Below are 22,091 nucleotides of genomic sequence, written 5' to 3' on the forward strand. Positions count from 1 at the left end.
CTTTATAGAGCAAAAAATACGGTATATGATGGGATGGGAGGGCACAGCCAGTAGGTAGTGTGAACACCCTCTCCCTAAATGGCGAATTGGAAGTCAGATTGAGAAGTAGGACGAATGGGGTTGCTGTCAACTTGTTGGGGTGTGTTTGTGTGTGTAGGATAGAAGCATAGCAGATGCCTAGTTGGCTAGTGTAGCTTTATAAACCCAGACCTTTGGAGCACTCTTCTAGCACTGCAACAGTCATAGCCTCCTCCAAAGAATTCTGGGAACTGTAGTTTTTAAAGGGTGCTAAGAGTGGTTAGGAGAACCTCAACTAACTACAGCTCCCAGGATGTTCTGGGGGAAGCTGTGGCCATTAAAGTGGTACAAGGGTGCTTTTATTGCTAGTGCACTTCACTTTGACAAACCACCCTTTCCCTGCATTAAATTGCACCTTACATTGCATTGCATTGCAATGGAATGCAATTAGCTCCTTCTCATTGTTTTCTCTTCCTGGTCCAATGCTGTGAGTGGCCAAGCTTGCAAAAGGAGCAAGCCGGATCAAAGGCATGAACTTGAGGTGTGGCAAAGTGTAGATATAGAATGTTTTGTTGGCTTGGCAGGATGGACTAAGACTACTGGGCTGGCAGACACCAGCGTTGCTGTCTGTGACATAGCAACAGCCCGTAGAGTTGCTCTTTATTTAATACTCTTGCATCCCACCCGTTTTCCAAGGAGCTCAGGATAGGGATCCTGTGAGTTAAGCTGAGCTGAGAGACAGTGACTTGCAAAAGGCACTGGGCATACAGTCTGTATGGAGTACCCTTCCAGCTTGAGGGCTCTTATGCCATTCTGGGCAGCCTCCCAGAATGGGCTGCATGTGATAGGTGGGCGGGGCCAGAAGCAAAAGTGGGCAGGACAACATATGCAAATTTTACCTTTGTACACTAGGCTTTGTTTCTCCACACAGCCCTCTCTATCCTTTGTCTGGACAAGCAAAAGGCATTAGAGTTTAAGGATGTGGTCTAGCCAAGTCAAAACACTCAGGGGGGTGAAGCAGGGCCAGCAAGGAGTGTGGCCTCGGGAAAGTTCAGAGAGCAAGATAGTGTGTCCTGGAGGGCCACATTCAGCCCCTGGACTCCGCATTCCTACACCAGGCATAGGCAAACTCGGCCCTCCAGATGTTTTGGGGCTACAACTCCCATCACCCCTAGCTAACAGGACCAGTGGTCAGGGATGATGGGAGTTGTAGTCCCAAAAACATCTGGAGGGCTGAGTTTGCCTATGCCTGTCCTACACCATTGCCTCACCATAGACCTAATAGCAACTTTGAGGTCTAATCTTGATTGGCAGCATGGTGGGGGGCAGGGGAAGACAAAACACCCTCCCTCCAGCGCTCCCGATCTGGTGCAAAATGGAGCTCCGACAGCTGCCGGAAAGTAAAAACAAAACTTGACGCGAAGCAGATTCCCTCCACCGTGAATGTTTTGTGTTGACCCTTAAGCCCAGCACTCTTCTCTACTGTGCTTGCTTTAGTCTTTTGGAAGCAGACAGCACAGAAACAAGTAGCAGAGAGGCTACTTGGTGAGGGCAGGGCTGGAGGTGACCGGCTTATACATGAACCCAAAGCTGCCAGTATTATGCCTGAGGTTTCCCACCTGGGTAGAGAGCAAGCTTTGCCCTAGGTGCTGTGTACAATGGTCTGCTTGCCAGTCATGCTACTAGAGCCAGTGTGGTGTAGTGGTTAAGAGCGGTAGACTCGTAATCTGGGGAACCGGGTTCACGTCTCTGCTTCTCCACATGCAGCCGCTGGGTGACTTTGGGCTAGTCACACTTCTGTGAAGTCTCTCAGCCCCACTCACCTCACAGAGTGTTTGTTGTGGGGGAGGAAGGGAAAGGAGTTTGTTAGCCGCTTTGAGATTCTTTTGGGTAGTAATAAAGCGGGATATCAAATCCAAACTCCTCCTCCTAATCAAAGCTACACACATGTGAAGGGTGCATTTGCAGCTTCCTCTTTCTTAGTATCTGGCTTGGAATTCCCACATGTTTTATAATTCCAGCCCTCCTTTTAAGAAATGTATTTACGTCTGGATTTTTAATTTTTTGTTAAGTTCCCCAACCAAGCTAGGTTCACGTGAGTGTCTTAAAAATAACCGCAGATCTCTTCCATGTTTGGTTCCCTAACCCCTGCATCTAAACCTGAGCTTGCCTCCCATCTGAAAACAGAACATCACCCCAAATTCCTTCATCCCCATCTGTGCGGCCCAATGGGAACGTCTCTTCAATACCACCCGGTTGCCTGGGGTGGGGAAGGGTAAGTGAATCAGGAGGTATTATGAAACACTCCACCTCCCCACCCACTGTGGGGCCTTTTGCAGGGCGAGTCTGCTTCATAGTGTCTCTTGGTGGGTTTTCTGACCTAGTCCAGGTACTAACACCTTTTTTCAACACTTTATATTTCTGGGATTTCAGCTTACAGCAAGGATCTATTGCACCCTGCCTTGCCTGCAGCCTGTGGGTTACAAAATCAGGAATGCCACCCTGGAATTTGCAATCTGAGCTTTGCCTACCCGGTTCAGTTCCGTGTCGGAAGGACTTTCAGTGTTGCTCAAAGCTGATGGTTGCCTTCCTTTTTTCCTTTCTTTCTTTCTTCCCCAAGTCATTTGGCTGGCGCATCTCCTTGACTGCTGCTCTTTCTGAATCTCTCTTTCTCTCTCTTCACTTCCCACGCCTCTCCAGCTGATGATTCAAGGCGGCCTTCCCATGTGCTCAGCTCAGTACGAACGCATGTTTAATACAACCCGTGTCCCAGGCATGGAGGGAGGTAGGATGCTCTCGCAACCCTTGCTTCCCTGACATCATCACCCCAAAGTATCCACACTCATTGTTACCTGTGGTGCTGGGAAGCACTCACCATTCCTATTTAACCCTCTCTGTAACCTTAACTGTTACAAGAAGAGATGCGGGTGGCGCTGTGGTCTAAACCACCCAGCCTCTCGGGCTTGCCAAACAGAAGGTCAGCAGTTTGAATCCCTGTGACAGGGTGAGCTCCCATTGCTCTGTCCCAGCTCCTGCCAACCTAGCAGTTTGAAAGCATGCCGGTACAAGTAAATAAATAGGTACCACTGTGGCGTGAAGGTAAACAGTGTTTCCGTGCGCTCTGGCTTCCGTCACAGTGTTCCATTGTGCCAGAAGTGATTTAGCCCTATAGTTGCCTTTGGACATAACCATCCAGGAGTTCTTTACCTTACCTTTTACAAGGAGAAGGGAATTTAGTCAACCTCCCGGCAAGGGCATCCTGGGGATGGGAAAACAGATGCAGGGCAATGTCTTCCATTGCCCACCTTTCGCCAAGCAGCAGAGTTGATTTCAAAGGGGAAGAACGTTCCACCTCTTTTAGGTTGCTCCATCAGTAGAGCAGGAGACCCTTAGTCTCAGGGTTGCAGGTTCGAGCCCCACGTTGGGCAAAAAGATTCCTACATTGCAGGGGGTTGGACTAGATGACCCTCGCGGTCCCTTCCAACTCTACAATTCTATGGTTCTAAGTTGGGGAGAACTCTCCCAGGACTTTTGTGTAGGCAAAGTTGTAGAAGACAAAGTTGGCAGATGGGAGACCTGAGTCAGAATGGGTGGCACTGAAGCAGGTGGCATTAGAATAGATCACAGAGTGGAATTTAGGGTGAAGGTGGGAGAATCTGGCCTGGGGATAGTCTGCCAACATCGGGTACCAGGGTGGTGATTCTCTAATGTCGTCTAGAAACAGTAAAACGAAGATTAGCCAGATTAGGCTATGTTCTCCCTCGGCTGCCTAAAGCAGTAGTCCTCTCCGAATACCAGCCACTGGGAATCACAAGTGGGGAGAGCACTGTTGCAGTGGGGCCTGCCTTCTTCTGGGCTTCCCTTGGGCATCTGGTCAGCCATGGTGAGAGCAGAAGGCTGGCCAGCAATGGGTCGTTGGCCTGACCCTGCCGGGCTCTTCTTATGCTATTAATGTCCCTCGGCAAACAAGGCTGTAGCTGGTGCCTCCCAAAGCACCTGTACCCTCTGAGAGCAAATGCTGGAGGCTAGGCCTAAGGTCTCTGTGCCCATCCTTAAAATCTGTAATATTCGTACACAAAACTGGCACACCGGCCCCCTACGTCCCACAGTGATTGCTTTGACTGCCCCCAATCACAAGGACAGGGGACAAGCAGAAAGACTGGCTCCTTATTTGTGGTTGTTATTTTACTTACTTATTAAATTTACATACTGCCCTTCATCAAGAGATCTCGTGGCAGTTCACCACAGAATAAAGTACAAGATCAAACACAAGTAAATAATTGAACCGAAATAACAAAACAATAGCCGTCCCCTCCTTTCCCACAGACACATTAAAAAGGGCTGTAGAATATTAATCAGCCAAAAGCCTGGTTGAAAAGGAACTTTTTCACCTGCTGCCTAAAAATACTATTATTATTATTATTATTATTATTATTATTATTATTAATGGGGGCAACCGTCTTGAAGGAAGTTTACACCCAAGGAGAGTTTGGAGCCAGGCGGCGCTTTGCAGGAACTCAAATGGGAACAGTCTTTGGGAAGGGGGACGTACGATTTGCGATGGTTCAAAACCATTTTTTTGGACACAGGTGTTTTTAACACCCAGGTGGCTTCATTTGTGGCATTAAATCAAATGGGCAGCCAGGATTTGCAAAGAGGAAACCAGGCACCAGCTTCAGCCTTGTCTTGATTGTGTGGGGCACCCCACACCATCGCACCTTCACCTTAGAGTGCTCCTATACTACTTTAATAATATGGCTCCCCCCCAAAGGAATCCTGGGAACTGTGGCTGGTTAAGGGTGCTGGGAGAGGTCTCCCTAAGTGTATGGTGTGAATGGTCCTCTGGGAATCTGATCTGAGGCTGCAGAACTCTCCTGATGTGATGCTCCTCGCTCCATAGACACCATCCAGCACCTGAGGGATAGCAAGCACATTGCAGTGTACCATGCTGGCCGCTTCTTCCGGGTCTGGCTATACCACAACGGGAGGCTGATGCGCCCACGCGAGCTTCAGGCACAGTTTCAGCAGATCCTAGATGACCCCACACCTCCTCTGCCTGGTGAGGAAAAACTGGGTGCCCTGACTGCAGCTGACAGGTGAGCCTAAACTCCCTTCACTTGACTCTGGTCACACAAGACTTTGGTCAACCCAAGTGATTTGGGGCGGGCGGGAACTTGAGACATACTTAGCCTTCCCTGATATTCCTCCGCACTACCCTGTTAATAAGGGACGTGGCTGGCGCTGTGGGTTAAACCACAGAGCCTAGGACTTGCCGATCAGAAGGTCGGCGGTTCGAATCCCCGCGACGGGGTGAGCTCCCGTTGCTCGGTCCCTGCTCCTGCCAACCTAGCAGTTCGAAAGCACGTCAAAGTGCAAGTAGATAAATAGGTACCGCTCCGGCAGGAAGGTAAACCGTGCGCTGCTCTGGTTCACCAGAAGCGGCTTAGTCATGTTGGCCACATGACCCGGAAGCTGTGCGCTGGCTCCCTTGGCCAATAAAGCGAGATGAGCGCCGCAACCCCAAAGTCGGTCACGACTGGACCTAATGGCCAGGGGTCCCTTTACCTTTACCCTGTTAATGTCTACAGTTAAAAGTGTTGTTGACCTATAAAGCCCTTAACAGCTCAGGACCACAATACCTCAAGGACTGTCTCTCCCCACATGAACCTGCCTGGACCCTGAGATCAACTTCTGAGGCCCTTCTTCGTGCGCCCCCTCCACAAGTGGAGTGTGGCAACACAAGAACGGGCCTTTTCTGTGGTGGCTCCATTTGTGGGATTCTCTGACCAGGGAGGCTCCCCTAGGCATCAGGCGAAAACATTTCTCTTCAACTAGGAGTTTGGCTGATTAACATTCTATGACTTTTTAAGTGTTTTTGTGGGAGGGGATTATTGGTTTGTTTTTGTTTTATTGTATATTTTGTAGTCTCGTTTTCTATTTTTCGGTTGTGAACTGCCCCGGAACCTTTGAGTGAAGGACGATAAACAAATGTTAATAATAATAATACTACTAATAATAATACTAATAATAATAATACTACTAATAATAATACTAATAATAATAATACAGTGGTACCTCGGGTTACATATGCTTCAGGTTACATATGCTTCAGGTTAAATACGCTTCAGGTTACAGACTCCACTAGCCCAGAAATAGTGCTTCAGGTTAAGAACTTTGCTTCAGGATGAGAACAGAAATCGTGCTCCGGCGGTGCGGCAGCAGCAGGAAGCCCCATTGGCTAAAGTGGTGCTTCAGGTTAAGAACAGACCTCCAGAACGAATTAAGTATTTAACCCGAGGTACCACTGTAATAATGATGATGATGATGATGATGAATGGGCCACCTGTTGCCATTCAGATGTCTGAGTCCAGTCAGGAATAAGGAAAAAACTTTTAACTGCCCATATGTTACCAAGCCAAACTTAGGGCCTTTATATTAATTTACAAAGCCTGTAACATATTGGGTCCCGCATTCAGCTTGATCATTGAGATCTGCTGGTGGAATACTGTGACTTTATTCAGTGAGTTTCACGAAATGCTGCAGACTTTGGGTGGGGGGGGGGAGAGAGGATGGAGATAGAGTGGTTTTTAGATTCCAGGTGATGGGCAATGATTTCCCACCTGCTGCCATCAAGCCAGTCAGTTATCCACCCGAACTGGCAGTCCCGTGACAGGCAGACCTCCCCAAGTCATGGTTCCCTTAACTTTTTGCAGAGACCCCTGGGCCCGGGCCCGCCAAACCTACTTCCGGTCTGGGGTGAATGAGCAGTCGCTGAGCATAGTGGAGAAAGCTGCCTTCTTCGTCACCCTGGACACCAGCGAGCAGGGGCTGCAGGGACCCAATCCAAGTCAGGCGCTAGATGCCTACTCAAAGTCCCTTTTGCACGGGCGCTGCTGCGACAGGTGGGTGCTCCCTGGGCTGCCTAAAATTGCATCGCATGCTCTTTTGTCTCCATCCTGCAAGTACTACCACAAACTGTACCCCACTTCATAGGGCTTCATAGTTTCCCTGACAAAACACACACACACACACACACACACACACACACACACACTTCATGCAAGAGAACTTTACTTTTTCTTTGACAGGTTTTTAGCCCACTGGGTCAAATCGCCATCTCTCCACCGGCACCTGGAGTTAACAGAACTGGAGAGGGTTCTGATGTAAATGCTATAAGGCAGATTAGCTCTCCTTTTTGTTGGGATGGATTTGGAAGGTAGGGTAGGGTAGGGTGTATTATTTATGAATTCTCCTCCCTCTTACTTGAGTAAGTTTAGTGTCTAGTTTAGGAGAGTTAAAAATATATATACCATCCTTTGCAGCATAAAACAAGGAAACTTGTGACAAAGCTGTGTAGCTTTCTATAATTATCCGGGGTGCCTTTGGCAGACTGGATTACCCCACTAAACAAAATAAGAAGACAAAAGTGTGTAATGTAAAAATGTAAAAATAGTGTTTACTTACTGTATTTTTCGCCCTATAGGACGCACTTTTCCCCCTCCAAAAATGAAGGGGAAATGTGGGTGCGTCCTATGGGGCGAATGCAGGCTTTCACTGAAGCCTGGAGAGCAAGAGGGATTGGTGCGCACCGACCCCTCTCACTCTCCAGGCTTCAGGAGAGCCCCAGCGCCAGCCCCACAAGGTCGGGGGACAGAGGGAGGCGGAACGCCGCCATCCCGCTTGTCTCCCGAAGTGGTTTGGAGGCTGACGGCGGGGAGAAGAGCGCTTCTCCCCGCTGCCTGCCCCACCACTCCGGGGACAGCAGGGAGACGCAGCGCGTCTCCAGGCTGTCCCCGGACCTGATCTGAAGGCGGGCGGCGGGGAGAAGAGCGCTTCTCCTCGCTGCCTGCCCCACAAGTGCCTGGGGGCAAAAAATACGGTACATAAACTTGATTCAAGCAGAAAATAGCAGTGAAACAAGTCAGGCAAAATGTCTTTCTATGTTACAAAATACATGGTTTGGGTCAAAGATGGTGCCTCTCCTCAAGAGGACACAGACCCTGTATCCTATCCCTACAGCCACATGACAAAAAAAGAGACTGTTCCTCAGATGGGAGGAAGTGGTAAGAATTATCTTCCTATTTTTACCTGTCTTGCCTGGGCAAACAGAGGATATTACCTCACAGAGTGCCCTCTCTAGGAATGCACAAGGAACTCCATGTGTCCTAACCCTTTGTTCACCTAGCAAACGAATTTTCTGTTTTGATTGGATCATCATTTTCTCACTCTGTAGTCCGTCTCTTTTGATTACTCCTCCTTTCTTTTACATGGGATGACTAGAGCATTCACATGGTTCTTTCTCTGCTGTCCCCCCACTTTGAGAGAACCAGCCAGGGGTCCGTAAGGCTGGCCGTGTTGACTCATGCTCAGGCTCTCTTGGTTCCCTTTTCCCGGGAGACCTCACAGGCATATTTGGGTGGCAATGGCATCATGGCACGAAGAGTAAGGCTTGCAGGATGGCGTCCATCTTTTCACTCAAAGCCCGTTTTCCCCACAGGTGGTTTGACAAATCCTTCACGCTGATTGTTTACCGCAATGGGAAGTCCGGCATCAATGCAGAGCATTCGTGGGCTGACGCCCCCATTGTGGCACATCTCTGGGAGGTAAAAGCCCAACTTTGGGATGGGATGGGAGGGGTGGGGGGTGTGAAGGACTGAGAGCAAGGACTCCTGGAACCTCTGAAGGTGAGCTCTAAGGGGTGGGGGGTTTGGGGCAAGAGGTGCAGGGATGAAAAGCAAAATAGTTCTCACCCAGACGTTCTTTTCCCCCCACCCCACAGTACACCATTGCCACAGATGCATTTACGCTGGGGTACGATGCTAACGGGAACTGCAAAGGGGACATGGATTCCAGCATCCCCCCGCCCCAGAAATTACAATGGGATATCCCACCAGAGGTGAGTGCAGAGAGGTATTGGGACAAGAAAAACTGAGGCAGGTGAGCTTGGCTGAGGAAGGACAACATGGATCCATGGGAGTAAAGGTAAAGCCAAAGGACCTCTGGATGGTTACGTCCGGTCAAAGGCGACTATGGGGTTGCGGCGCTCATCTCGCTTTCAGGTCGAGGGAGCCGGCGTATGTCCACGGACAGCTTTCCAGGTCATGTGGCCAACATGACTAAACCGCTTCTGGCAAAACAGAACATCATGACGGAAACCAGAGAGCACGGAAATGCCGTTTACCTTTCCGCCCTAGCGGTACCTATTTATCTACTTGCACTGGTGTGCTTTCGAACTGCTAGGTTGGCAGGAGCTGGGACCGAGCAACAGGAGCTCACCCCGTTGCGGGGATTCAAACCGCCGACCTTCTAATCGGCAAGCCCAAGAGGCTCAGTGGTTTAGACGTTGAGTAGCCTAAGCTCAACTGAGGAAGTGCCAGAGGACACAGATGTGGTTATGAGCAGTGTGGGAGCTTGGAGATGCCCGAGAGAGATGAAGGTTTCTTCCTTCTGTTACTGTTGCGGTATGCTAAGGGTACATACAGACACGGCAGTCATCTCCATCTTTTCTGTCGAGGTGAGCATGGCTTTCACCCATCTTTACTGTTTCTGAGGTTTTTGCTGCAGGGTTGGCTGCAGACAGTAGTCCTTGGCTGATGGCCAGTTCTGTACAACGTAAGCTGGCTGATGGCAGCTGTATTCCCTTCTCCCCTCCACCCAGAGCATTTTTCAGTATTTCATTGGCAGATTGTGCTTTTGAAATGAAAAAGTGTCACTGTAACAATCGTGCATTTATCCATTCACTGGAAGACTGGGGATGGACAAAGCTTGTTGTAATGGGTTTAGGGGTTGCTCGTGTGTAAGTTGCCGCCACTGCTGGCGAGGTTACCTGGTTAAACCCTTTCTGACTGAACAGCCTCCAGCATCGTGACTGTCTCAGTCGCTGGCAGAATCCGTCAGTGGGCGTTTCTTGAACCTTTTCCAGCATAAAAGTTCTTTGACGCCAAGTCTCCTCCTACTCTCCCTGCGCGGAAGTCTTCTGCGCAGGGAGGGTGTGGGCAGTGGAGGACCCGTACTCTCTCCGCTGGTCTCCGGCGAGGAGTCTTGGAGCCTCCTCTCTGATTCACCCATCTGCCCCCCTTCTCCACTGGTGTTACGCTGATTTCCTTCCCCAGCAGATGGGCTGCCTCTCTCCCTACTGGGACCCTCTCCGGCATCCCTCTGAAGCCTTCCCTCCGCCTCAAGCTCCGATGGCAGTTCCCTGTCACTTGTCCTTCTCTTCAAAAAGATGGGGGAAAGCAGGTCCTGGAAGTCCAGCAGCCGTCATCCTTGATGTTGAAACTGGGCAGACATCTAGAGGAGATGATCAAGCAGTCAGTTTGCGAGCGTTTAGAAAAGAACGCATCAATTATTAGGAGGCTGCTTTAGTTATAACAAATCATTCAAACGGATAACAAATCATTCAAAATTAATCTTATCTCTTTTTTTGATACTTGCTAATTTGGTAGATCGTGGGAATGCTGTGGACACAGTATGTCTTGATTCCAGGAAGACATTTCACAAGGTCTCCCATGATAAGCCTGCTACAAGATGGTAACGTGGGCTGAGTTAGATTGGGTGGCGTGCCACATGGTTCTATCTTTATCCCCGTGGTATTCACTCTTTTTATAATAAAAAGGGGGGTTGCGCAGTGCAAGAAAAGTAATGAACGGGTACCAGGAAGGTACCTATATGGCCAGGCTTTTTCTGTCACTTGGGCCTCTGGTGACAGAGTTGCATCAAAAAACATGATGGGCAGAGGAAACAGCAGGGCAGAGAAACCTCCCCAGGTCACACTTCCTACAGGCCCCTCCCCACCCCCTCCTTTTTTGCCAGGCTAGAAGTCGTCCTTAAACTCTTAACAGTGCATCATGCTTGGGTGGGGAATAGAGTGTGCGTTGTATAGAAACTGGCTTACTATACAAAAGGAAAGCAATGGCAGCAAGTATTACTATTTACTCGCCCTTCAAACTAAGGTCCCAGGGTGGGTTACAATGATTTATAATGCAGTCGTGCCTTGGATCCCGAACGCTGCAAACCCGGAAGTGAGTGTTTGCGAACATTCTTTGGAACCCGAATGTCCGACGCGGCTTCTGATTGGCTGCAGGAGCATCCTGTACCCAATCGGAGGCCGCGCCTTGATTTCCAAACGTTTTGGAAATCGAGCGGACTTCTGCTTCCGATGCAAAGGTAAAGGGACCCCTGACCATTAGGTCCAGTCGTGGACGACTCTGGGGTTGCGGTGCTCATCTTGCTTTATTGGCCAAGGGAGCCGGTGTACAGCTTCCGGGTCATGTGGCCAGCATGACTAAGCTGCTTCTGGTGAACCAAAGCAGCGCACGGAAACGCCGTTTACATTCCCGCCGGAGCGGTACCTATTTATCTACTTGCACTTTGATGTGCTTTCGAACTGCTAGGTTGGCAGGAGCAGGGACCGAGCAACGGGAGCTCACCCTGTCTCGGGGATTCAAACCGCCGACCTTCTGATCGGCAAGTCCTAGGCTCTGTGGTTTGATCCACAGCGCCACCCGCTTCTGAGGTACCACTGTACAATAAAACAGTTTCAAAATGCATTAAAACTGTTTCAAAAACGAAGAGTAGCCAACCAAAATCACAAAAAATATATAAGGTACATGCTGAAAATGCACATCTCAAGAGTCAAAAGTAAAAAATGCTGCAAAGAGAGCAACTCCATCTGGAATTGTGTTGAGCACCATCTCACCTGGCGGGTGAGCCCTGACTGTTGGTTACTGCTTCCCCTACTGTCTGCTCTGTGTCCTCATTGCCTCCTGTTGTTCCCCTTTTGTCCACAGTGCCAACAGGTAATCCTGCAGTCCTTGTCTGTGGCCTTGGCCCTGGCTAATGACATAGACTTCAACGCCTTCCCCTTCAAGGAATTTGGAAAAGGCCTCATCAAGAAGTGCCGCACCAGCCCAGACAGCTTCATCCAGCTCTGCCTTCAGCTCGCACATTTTCGGGTATGTCGCTTGGCGAGATGAAGGTACTTGCAGGCAGGGAGGCAGGCAGGCAAGAGGCAGAGTCCCTAGGCTTGGCTGGCCCCCAAAGTGTCACAACTACCAGCCAAATGCATGGGAGCCAAAGCCTCTTCTCCCCAGGCCAGACTGGCTGGTAGCTCTGGTGAGATTTTTTCCCCCATCAGTGGGAACCAGCCGGAGCTATTTATTACTTTTAAAGGCTTTCATAGAATTGTAGAGTTGGAAGGGACTCCCAGGGTCATCTAGTCCAACCCTCTGCAATGCAGGGATCTCCACTAGATCATATATGACATCAAACCTCTGCTTAAAAACCTCCAAGGAAGGAGAGTATGTTAAGTATAAAAAAGGTAAAGGACCCCTGGATGGTTTAAGTCCAGTCAAAGGTGACTATGGGGTGCGGCGCTCAGTATAATAAATGTTTAATTGCACACCAAAATGGAAAATGCCCGTATGTGTATTGCTAAGGGTTTAACACTGGAAAATTTCGTTGAGGTATACTAAAGTTAGGAAGAGCTCTCTAAGCTCCTAGATGGATTGACAATTAACTGTTGATGTTCTCTGCTCTTTCACGTGGTGTTTGACTTTAGATCACGTGAGTAAGGTATTTAGTTGCAAATCACCATTTTGAAGGGCCTTTTGTTCCCAACCACAGCGGGACAAAGTTGTTCAGAGGAGTCTCACCAGGAGAGAAAAACAGCACATGTCGTATGGAACTATTTGGATGTGTCATCTGTTTCTGTACCTATTTTGAAGAAGATTATTTAAAGCTTCAGAATCATATTTACCGTATGTGCCTGGACAATTTTTATTCCAGGAGGAATTTTTTATGCATCCATTTGCTTCAGGCTGTATAGTATTAATATCTGCAATAGAGTACACCACCTCTCTTGGTTCTGTTGTGATTGCAAGGATGGGATAATTTGAGTTCTGTGATTTTGTGATGACAACTCAGCTTTCCCTAGCCTAGCAGGGCTGCTGTTCTGTGCTCACAATTTGTGGCAGCTGCATTATAGCTCAGCTATAGATTAAATCTTTTCCCATCTCACTCCACCCACAGATCCAGAGGCAAGCCTGTCCCCTATACTCAGCCAAGCATTCTTCTCTCCCTATTTTTTTAGGACAAGCAAAAGTTCTGCCTCACCTACGAGGCATCCATGACCCGTCTCTTCCGGGAGGGCCGCACAGAAACAGTCCGTTCCTGCACCATTGAGTCCTGCAACTTTGTCAAAGCCATGATGGATCCTACCCAGAATGTAAGTCTTGAAATGCAGCCTTTGCCAGAGGAATCAGATCCAAAATTTCGTGTACATTAAGAATAATCCTGCCTTCTGGAATGAAGTCAGCAAAATGGTCAGATTTGCATAAATGAGCCGCGCTTTAATGTTTTCAGTACTCAGTTTCTCCTCCTTGCCTCTTTTTTTTTCCCTTGCAAAATTTTCAATTTTAAATTTTAAAGTTTGGGATGAGGGATTGACATAGGAGACCATAGCATGAGGATTAGGAACTGCTCTCCCATACATGCAGTGCCACTTCAGATGCTGTCTATCTTCTAAGTGCCAATTCTAGTTCAACAAGGGCTAGGTGTTCTCGGGAGTTAGGCCAATACCACCAGATTAGATGCTCTGCTGGATGTTGTGACTTCCGCCATCCAGACTCCCAGTGTCCTTACTACCAAATAGATGCATGGGACCCTGATAGGGAGGAAAGAGCAGTGTGTGCTTACACCATAGACACCTGGTGAGCCCCTCTGGGGAAGGCGTTTCACAATTGGGGTGCCACCATGGAAAAGGCCCTGTCCCCAGTAGCCTCCCATTTTCCCCTCGCCTGGGGAGGGGTCAGCTGAGAAGAGCCTCTTGTGGGTTGGCCACATGGGGAGATGTGATCCTTCAGGTCAATAGGAAAGGAGGAATCAGCAGAGACTAGAAAATGTGAAAGGTACAGCATAAGCTTTTCTCAGCATCTTCACCTGCTGTTCATACCCAGGATGGCACAAGGTTACGTCTCTTGCGTGTGGCAGCTGAGAAGCACCAGAACCTTTACCGGCACGCCATGACAGGTGCTGGCATTGACAGGCATCTCTTCTGTCTGTATGTCGTCTCCAAATATCTTGGCCTAGACTCCCCCTTTCTGCGTGAGGTAAGTGTTGTTGAGTCAGGTGTGTGTTTGTGTGTGTGGTGCTAGGGTACGTGTATGTAAAATTAAGGCTAGGGAATGTGGACGTAGTCAGCGACGCTTTTATTCCCAGGGTATATTTTGAACCAATCAGGAGTGTGAAAGTCCCCATCTGACATGTTCTTGCCCAATCAAAGAAAAGCAAAAAATTGGCTTCACTGTGCTGTTGACTGGAATTAAGAAGGTAAAGGTAAAGGGACCCCTGACCATTAGGTCCAGTCGTGGCCGACTCTGGGGTTGCGGCGCTCATCTCGCTTTATTGGCCAAGGGAGCCGGTGTACACCTTCCGGGTCATGTGGCCAGCATGACTAAGCCGCTTCTGGTGAACCAGAGCAGCACACGGAAGGTAACTGGAATTACCTTGTTGGTTTTTAACAAAAAATACTGCCTTTTACTGAGGGTTTTTTTGTTTTTTGCTTGCTCTGGTTCCTTTTCCCAGGAGTTTTAAAACATGCCATGGCTGCTCTATCCAGAGGTGTTAACCAGACACATATCTGCCTTGGTCATTTTTTGTTAGTCATCCACATTGATATTTTGCGTTTTTCAACCGGTGTTGAATTTCGCTGCCAACACGAGCTGCGAATTGTGCATGCTCAAATTTGTTGTTTGGGTGGGTAATGGCTTACTTGGAACGCTAGCGAGTCTGCTTATTTTTCCACTTTCCATGGGGCACCCAGCAATTTGGGGACATGTTGACTCATACAGCTGACTAGTTCAAGTTTCAGTCTGCTGGAGAGTTTGGGAACCCCTTGCTAGGATGTGAAGAACCACAAAGAATCTGAAGCAGAGATTTGCCAGTGTGGTGCTTGCTGGCACATGCGGCTCTTCACAGACGCGTTTTTCTGGTGCCTGCAGGGTTGCATTTCCCTGTTGGGTTTAGGCTTGAAAGAAGCATTTTGTTGTAGTCAATAGAGCAGGTTGCAGTGATGGTGGAGACCCATGGTAGCTTCTACACTTTGCAAATGTGCCTGCAGGCAGAAAAAGGTTTGACAACCCCAGATCTAGAGTCAGGTGAAGGATAGGTAAAGGTAAAGGGACCCCTGACCATTAGGTCCAGTCGTGGCCGACTCTGGGGTTGCGGCGCTCATCTCGCTTTATTGGCCAAGGGAGCCGGTGTACACCTTCCGGGTCATGTGGCCAGCATGACTAAGCCGCTTCTGGTGAACCAGAGCAGCACACGGAAGGTAACTGGAATTACCTTGTTGGTTTTTAACAAAAAATACTGCCTTTTACTGAGGGTTTTTTTGTTTTTTGCTTGCTCTGGTTCCTTTTCCCAGGAGTTTTAAAACATGCCATGGCTGCTCTATCCAGAGGTGTTAACCAGACACATATCTGCCTTGGTCATTTTTTGTTAGTCATCCACATTGATATTTTGCGTTTTTCAACCGGTGTTGAATTTCGCTGCCAACACGAGCTGCGAATTGTGCATGCTCAAATTTGTTGTTTGGGTGGGTAATGGCTTACTTGGAACGCTAGCGAGTCTGCTTATTTTTCCACTTTCCATGGGGCACCCAGCAATTTGGGGACATGTTGACTCATACAGCTGACTGGTTCAAGTTTCAGTCTGCTGGAGAGTTTGGGAACCCCTTGCTAGGATGTGAAGAACCACAAAGAATCTGAAGCAGAGATTTGCCAGTGTGGTGCTTGCTGGCACATGCGGCTCTTCACAGACGCGTTTTTCTGGTGCCTGCAGGGTTGCATTTCCCTGTTGGGTTTAGGCTTGAAAGAAGCATTTTGTTGTAGTCAATAGAGCAGGTTGCAGTGATGGTGGAGACCCATGGTAGCTTCTACACTTTGCAAATGTGCCTGCAGGCAGAAAAAGGTTTGACAACCCCAGATCTAGAGTCAGGTGAAGGATAGGTAAAGGTAAAGGGACCCCTGACCATTAGGTCCAGTCGTGGCCGACTCTGGGGTTGCAGCGCTCATCTCGCTTTATTGGCCGAGGGAGCCGGCATACAGCTTCCGGGTAACGTGGCCAGCATGACTAAGCTGCTTCTGGTGAACCAGAGCAGCGCACGGAAACACCGTTTACCTTCCCGCTGGAGTGGTACCTATTTATCTACTTTGACGTGCTTTCGAACTGCTAGGTTGGCAGGAGCAGGGACCGAGCAACAGGAGCTCACCCCGTTGCGGGGATTCGAACCGCCGACCTTCTGAACAGCAAGTCCTAGGCTCTGTGTGGTTCAACCCACAGCGCCACCCACGTCCCTCAGGTGAAGGATAGGCAGGTGCAAAAAGGGTTGGAAACACCCTGAAGACGTAACTTTTTTGTTGAAGCAGCAGCTAGGCTAAACCAGATGTTATCTGGGCGACAGTGTGGTCCAACCCATCAGCTGAGACAGAAGAAAATGCAGCGGTAGGGCTTACGATAGGCGAGCGATAGGGAGGACTGTTTAGTGAACCTGTCCTCATCCACGGATTCTCCCCTAGAAATCCTCCTCATCATAAGTCAGTTCCATCCTACACCCTGGCCAGGCAAGTTTCAGAAATTTACCAAAGTTTTTTTAAAAAAGAAGGATCTACGGGAGTCATATTTACTGGGATGCACCGGAAGCAGGAGAAGATTTAATCCAACACTCGTCTCACCAGTTTCCCCATGCCAGCAGCTTCTGTGCAAGAGTCACCGCTAATGGTGCATGTCAGGTCGGGTTTGCTGCGTGTGCAGAACTGCGACTGTTTCTGAGCAATGTGCGCACATGTCTCCAAGAGGTGCGGCCTTCCCTCACATAGGTGGCAGCAGGAGCCTCTTGCCCCAGTGAAGGGAATAGGAGAGATCCTCACCATTGGTTGCTGCAAGGGTCTTCTTCCCCTGAAACGTTGAGGGCTAGAACCTTGCTTATCGAAAACAAAATCTGGAAAGTTGGTGGTCGCAGGCACCCGGGTGTGCTGACATCCCGATGCCACAACTCACAGGGTGAGTGGTGTAAAAAGCAAGCCTAAGGTGAGGAAACTGGGTGATGGCCAGTAGGTTCCAGGAACCCTCTTTTTGGGGGGTGACCAGTGAGTTTGTTAGGTCCTGAGCGAGCCCCAAGTTTGGGGGTGTGTGGCTCCTGGGTGAGAGCCAAGAGCTTGAGAAGTGCTGAGTGAGGACATGTATCCGAAGAAGGAACTTTATATACATATCTATTTATCAGTCATTTGCATTGACGATTTAATTGTGCACCTTTGCTGTTTTTTAGCTTGGAGATAACTTTAAGCAGTACAGTCATACCTCGGGTTACAGACGCTTCAGGTTGCGTTTTTTCGGGTTACGGACCCGCCAAAACCTGGAAGTACCGGAATGGCTTACTTCCAGGTTTCGGCGGTCGCGCATGTGCAGAAGCGCCAAATCGCACTCTGTTCAGAAGTGCCGAATTGCAACCCACGCGTGTGCAGACGCGCTGCTGCGGGTTGTGAATGCTGCGAGTTGCGAACGTGCATCCCGCACGGATCACATTCACAACGCGAGTGTCCACTGTATAGGCAGGCCCTTGATAAATAAAAATAAATAGCGTTGCTGATCCTAGCAATGCAGAAGAGGACCAGTTTGGGCTGAAGAGTCACAGGCCCTCCTGAAAGATACAGTTTTGAGGGGAGAGGTTCTGTGGGGAGCAGCAAGGGTGGGGTGGGGGAGAGGGTACCCATTGTGGCAGAGCCCCTCACCCGTTTGATCCTCGGCCCCTTTCTCCCCTCTGCCAGGTGCTGTCTGAGCCGTGGCGACTCTCCACCAGCCAGACTCCCATTCAGCAGATGGAGCTCTTTGACCTCCAGAACCACCCAGACTACGTTTCTTTTGGGGGTGGATTTGGACCGGTGAGTAGACTGTCTCGCCAGAGTGGTGCATGCTCTGGTTATCTTAGACTACTGCAATGCGTTCTACGTGGGGCTACCTTTGAAGGTGACCCAGAAACTACAATTAATCCAGAATGCGGCAGCTAGACTGGTGACTGGGAGGGGCCCCCGAGACCACATAACACCCATCCTGAAAGACCTATATTGGCTCCCAGTACGTTTCCGAGCACAATTCAAAGTGTTGGTGCTGACCTTTAAAGCCCTAAATGGCCTCGGCCCAGTATACCTGAAGGAGCTTCTCCACCCCCATCGTTCAGCCTGAACACTGAGGTCCAGTCCCGAGGGACTTCTGGCGGTTCCCTCACTGCGAGAAGTGAGGTTACAGGGAACCAGGCAGAGGGCCTTCTCGGTAGTGGCACCTGCCCTGTGGAACGCCCTCCCATCAGATGTCAAGGAAACAAAGAACTATCTGACTTTTAGAAGACATCTGATGGCAGCCCTGTTTAGGGAAGTTTTTAATGTTTGATGTTTTATCATGCTTTTAATATTCTATTGGGAGCCGCCCAGAGTGGCTGGGGAAACCCATCCAGATTTGGGGGGGGGGGGTAGAAATAAATAAATTATTATTATTATTATTAAGCTCAGGCCTCCAGGGTTCTCTGCGGGGGGGGGGTGGAAAGTGGTAGCCGAGTGACTTAGAGCTGGCGGTCTGAGAACCAGGACTCTCTTGCATCCTCCAGGGACGCTGCTCTGTCGGATGTAGGAGAGGACAAAGGTCTGGGATCCGAGTTTCTTTCTCAGGCTGTTTTCCCCCTTTCTCTCCACCCCTGGGCAGGTCGACGATGATGGTTATGGCGTGTCGTACGTCATTGTGGGCGAAGATCTCATAAACTTCCACATATCGTGCAAATTCTCCAGCAAGGAGACGGTAAGTGTGTGCCAGGAGGGGCACATAAGCCATGCTGGGGTGTTAGGGTGCCTCAATGGATGGTTAGCAGGCAGGGCTTGGTAGGCAGTGAGCTTCTTACAAGCTGCCTGTATCATCTGCGGGGATTCACAGGCTCAGGGAATATTTTGTCACAGGCTGGTTGGCTGCGGAGCAACGGTGCGAGGAACCAGCTAGGGAACCACCAAGGGAAGATGGCTCAGAGTTTGGGGAGTGGTGGTGGGGCAGCAATGAGTGGTCAGAGGGAGAAGAGGGAGCAGATTGGGAGCAGGAGGAGTCAGAAGCTGAAGGGGTGACAGGGCTTAGTGAGAAGGGAGAGTCTGTGGCAGAGAGAAGCCAGAAGCAGACGTAGAGTGGGATGAGGGAGGCCAAGAGGCAGAGATGAGTCAGGCTGGTGAAGAGTCATGGATATCTCCTTCTCCTCCTGCAACTAGCTCCCCTTGCCCTTGGTCTCCCAGGACCAGGAGAGGCATGAAGTGGGAGTAGCAAAGGCCAGGCACACAGACGCAGTCTCAGAATGCTTGGGGGGAAACCCTGGAGAGGAGGGGAATTAGGCAGCTGTTGAAGTAGCAGAGAGAAGTTCAGAATCAGAAGACAAAGTTAAAGCAGGAGAGGAATGCGGCTGATGAAGAGTCCCAGGTGTCTTCCCCTCCTGCTGCAAACAGCTTCCCTCCCCTTCGGTCTCCAGAGCCAGTAGAGGCATGAAAAGGGCAGAGGAGTTAGCTTCAAATGGGCAGTATCTCAGATTGCATGGGGGAAACCCTGAAGAGGGGACTTGGGCAGCTATGGGAAGGCAGGGACCTTCCGTCTCTGCAACTGCTTCATGGGGGCAAGACGTATCAAAGAAGAGCTGCTGCGCTCATTAGCCCTGATACTCCTGTTTTTGCTAACGAAGAGTTAACTCCAACTTGTTCAGTGCGGTTAACTGCTGCCTCGCTCCTGTCTGATTTCTTCCTCGGCTTAGATTGCTTAGTAACTCTTGGTTACTCTTCCCTTGGTTTTTCCCACTGCTTACTTGCTTGAGCCATCTGGAGGGATAACTGGGGCAACTTGCTCTCCTTTTTCGGAGCAAGAAACTTTCCACACCAGATTTCCCATTTTTTAAAGTAAGCTCAGCCTTTGAAATATTTTAGGCGTGTCAAGTTCCCCGATCTCACTTCCCCTGCTTCTTTCTCCAGGATGCACACCGGTTTGGACTTAACATCCGGAAGGCCATGGTGGATGTCTTGGCTCTTTTCCAACTGGACAAAAACTCCCCCACCGGTCGTGGCCAGTGACTGAATAAACTCCCGCGGGATTTACACAGCCAGCTCCCCAGACACACTTTGGAGTGTGTGTGTGTGTTTTCTGTCCTCTGATCTGCAGGAACATTTTGAAGTGGGGGATGAAGAGGGGCCGGGCCTGCCTGAGGACTCCCACAAGCACAATGGACGGGCACGCCCCTCTTCCGTTCTCGGATTTGGGAGATTTGGACCCTGTGCCGGATGCCACGTAGGCAAATGACCCTCTCCCTCTGCTCAGCATCTCCCTGCTTTTGGGTTGGTAGAAGTCTAAAACGGGTTGCGGCTGGTAGCAAAATCTTGCTTTTTCTAGGGCGCATGTGTGGATGGAGGACCGTGGTTCGCTTAGAACAGAAGTTTGGCTCTTGGGAAATCTTAAGTGCTCCCATTGCGGCCATCCCAGGGCATTTTAGAAGCAGCAGTTCCCCTTCCTCTCTAGCAGCTAAGAAGCTCTTTTCCTTGCCCGCTCCGACGACTTCCACCCACAGCAGCTGGGCTGCGTCCCCTTTCTAGCACTTCCCATTCAAAGGATTCCTTCCCTGTGTCTGCCACTGACCCTCGGTTCCCCTGAGGCACTGCGGATGGGGTGATGGGTGATATTTAGAGGGGGACCCCCTCTCCAGGAATCCCCACAAAGTTGGTGCAGGGAGGGAAAGTTGGTCTTAATTTATTGCAGGGTTTTGTACGCCTCTGGGGAAATTTGAGTTGCGAAGAGCGGCAGAAGGTGGGTTTTTTCGTTTTGTTTTGTTTTGCTAGCGTCACAGACCTGAATAAAACCACAGGGCGGGAGATCTTACAAAACGGAATCACGTGTGGCCTTTTGTCAACTGGGAGGTGATGGCCGGTGCAGGTTGTCAGCTGCGGCTGGGGGGGGGGGGTGTGGCGTGAACCGAGTGGAGGGACAGAGCAGCCCAAGCTCTGGGGAGGCAGTATGTTGCCCCATTTAGCATTTTCTGCTTCCAGGAAGCGCGTGGCAGAATGTGGCAGCTTGCAGCTTCTGTCGCAAGAGAACGCTGCTCACCATTCCGTTCTGTTTTGCAATTCAGGCTTAGTTTCAAGCCAAAGGCCTGTTTTCAATGCAAGGTCTGGATGTTGCAATATGTGAGATGGAATGTTAGTGCCTAAGATAAGGGAGGATGGGGTGGGGAAGTGAGGGTCCTGTTCCTTTTATTACAGTAGAAGAGCATAAGATGGAGGGCTGTGATTCAGTGAGAAGAGTCTGAGGTTCTATTTCGCTGCTTTAAGCAGCCATGACTTCCCCACATAGAATCCTGGGAACTGTACAATGGTACCTCAGGTTACAGACGCTTCAGGTTACAGACTCCGCTAACCTGGAAATATTACCTCGGGTTAAGAACTTTGCTTCAGGCTGAGAACAGAAATTGCATGGCGGCAGCGGGAGGCCCCATTAGTTAAAGTGGTGCTTCAGGTGAAGAACAGTTTCAGGTTAAGAACGGACCTCCAGAGCGAATTAAGTTCTTAACTCGAGGTACCACTGTAGTTTGTTAAGGGTGCTGAGAGTTATTAACGAAGACCCCAATGCTCCTCAAAGAGCTGCAATTCCCAGAGTGCTTTTACAATCGATCCCTCTTCCCAGGGAGCTCTGAGAAGTGTATCTTTCCAAGTACAGGGGTCTCCGAACAACGCTCAGCACTCTTAGCAAACTACAGTTCCCAGGACTCTTTGTGGGGAAGCCATGGGCTAATTAAAGTGGTGTGTGCTTTATATACCTGCCTGAATTTTGGGAATTCTGGGTTCTTCCAGGCTGCCATCATGGGCAGTGAAGGGTATTTAGAAGCAGTGCTTGCCTTTGTGCAATTACAGCACAAAGCAGGTTGGAAGTATGAGTGTGTTGGGTGTTCGGAACTAGACACAGCTGCTTCGTATGTGCCCAAATGCCCAGGTTTACTATCCGTTGCAGCTGCCAGGAGA

General features: G+C 49.7%; 1 protein-coding gene across 5 annotated transcripts in view; it reads left to right on the forward strand.

The window, feature by feature from the left end:
* Positions 1 to 20,960, forward strand: part of CPT1C (carnitine palmitoyltransferase 1C) — a 63,707-nt gene extending 42,747 nt beyond the window's left edge. For 4 of the 5 annotated variants that reach the window (XM_082194363.1, XM_082194364.1, XM_082194361.1 and 1 more), the window contains 11 exons: positions 2,206 to 2,293; positions 4,919 to 5,114; positions 6,732 to 6,920; positions 8,516 to 8,621; positions 8,798 to 8,914; positions 11,808 to 11,972; positions 13,109 to 13,243; positions 13,974 to 14,126; positions 17,841 to 17,954; positions 18,769 to 18,861; positions 20,058 to 20,960. In XM_082194363.1, the coding sequence (XP_082050489.1) occupies positions 2,206 to 2,293; positions 4,919 to 5,114; positions 6,732 to 6,920; positions 8,516 to 8,621; positions 8,798 to 8,914; positions 11,808 to 11,972; positions 13,109 to 13,243; positions 13,974 to 14,126; positions 17,841 to 17,954; positions 18,769 to 18,861; positions 20,058 to 20,156 (1,455 nt within the window). In that variant the 3' untranslated portion in view covers positions 20,157 to 20,960. Of the gene's footprint in view, positions 1 to 2,205; positions 2,294 to 2,718; positions 2,804 to 4,918; positions 5,115 to 6,731; positions 6,921 to 8,515; positions 8,622 to 8,797; positions 8,915 to 11,807; positions 11,973 to 13,108; positions 13,244 to 13,973; positions 14,127 to 17,840; positions 17,955 to 18,768; positions 18,862 to 20,057 lie in introns of all 5 variants that reach the window. The other variant, XM_082194365.1, reaches the window with a different exon arrangement.
* The last annotated feature ends 1,131 nt before the right edge of the window (positions 20,961 to 22,091 follow it).

Source organism: Podarcis vaucheri (assembly GCF_965113315.1).
Source record: "Podarcis vaucheri genome assembly, chromosome: 13".
In the NCBI taxonomy this organism is placed as follows: Eukaryota; Metazoa; Chordata; class Lepidosauria; order Squamata; family Lacertidae; genus Podarcis; species Podarcis vaucheri.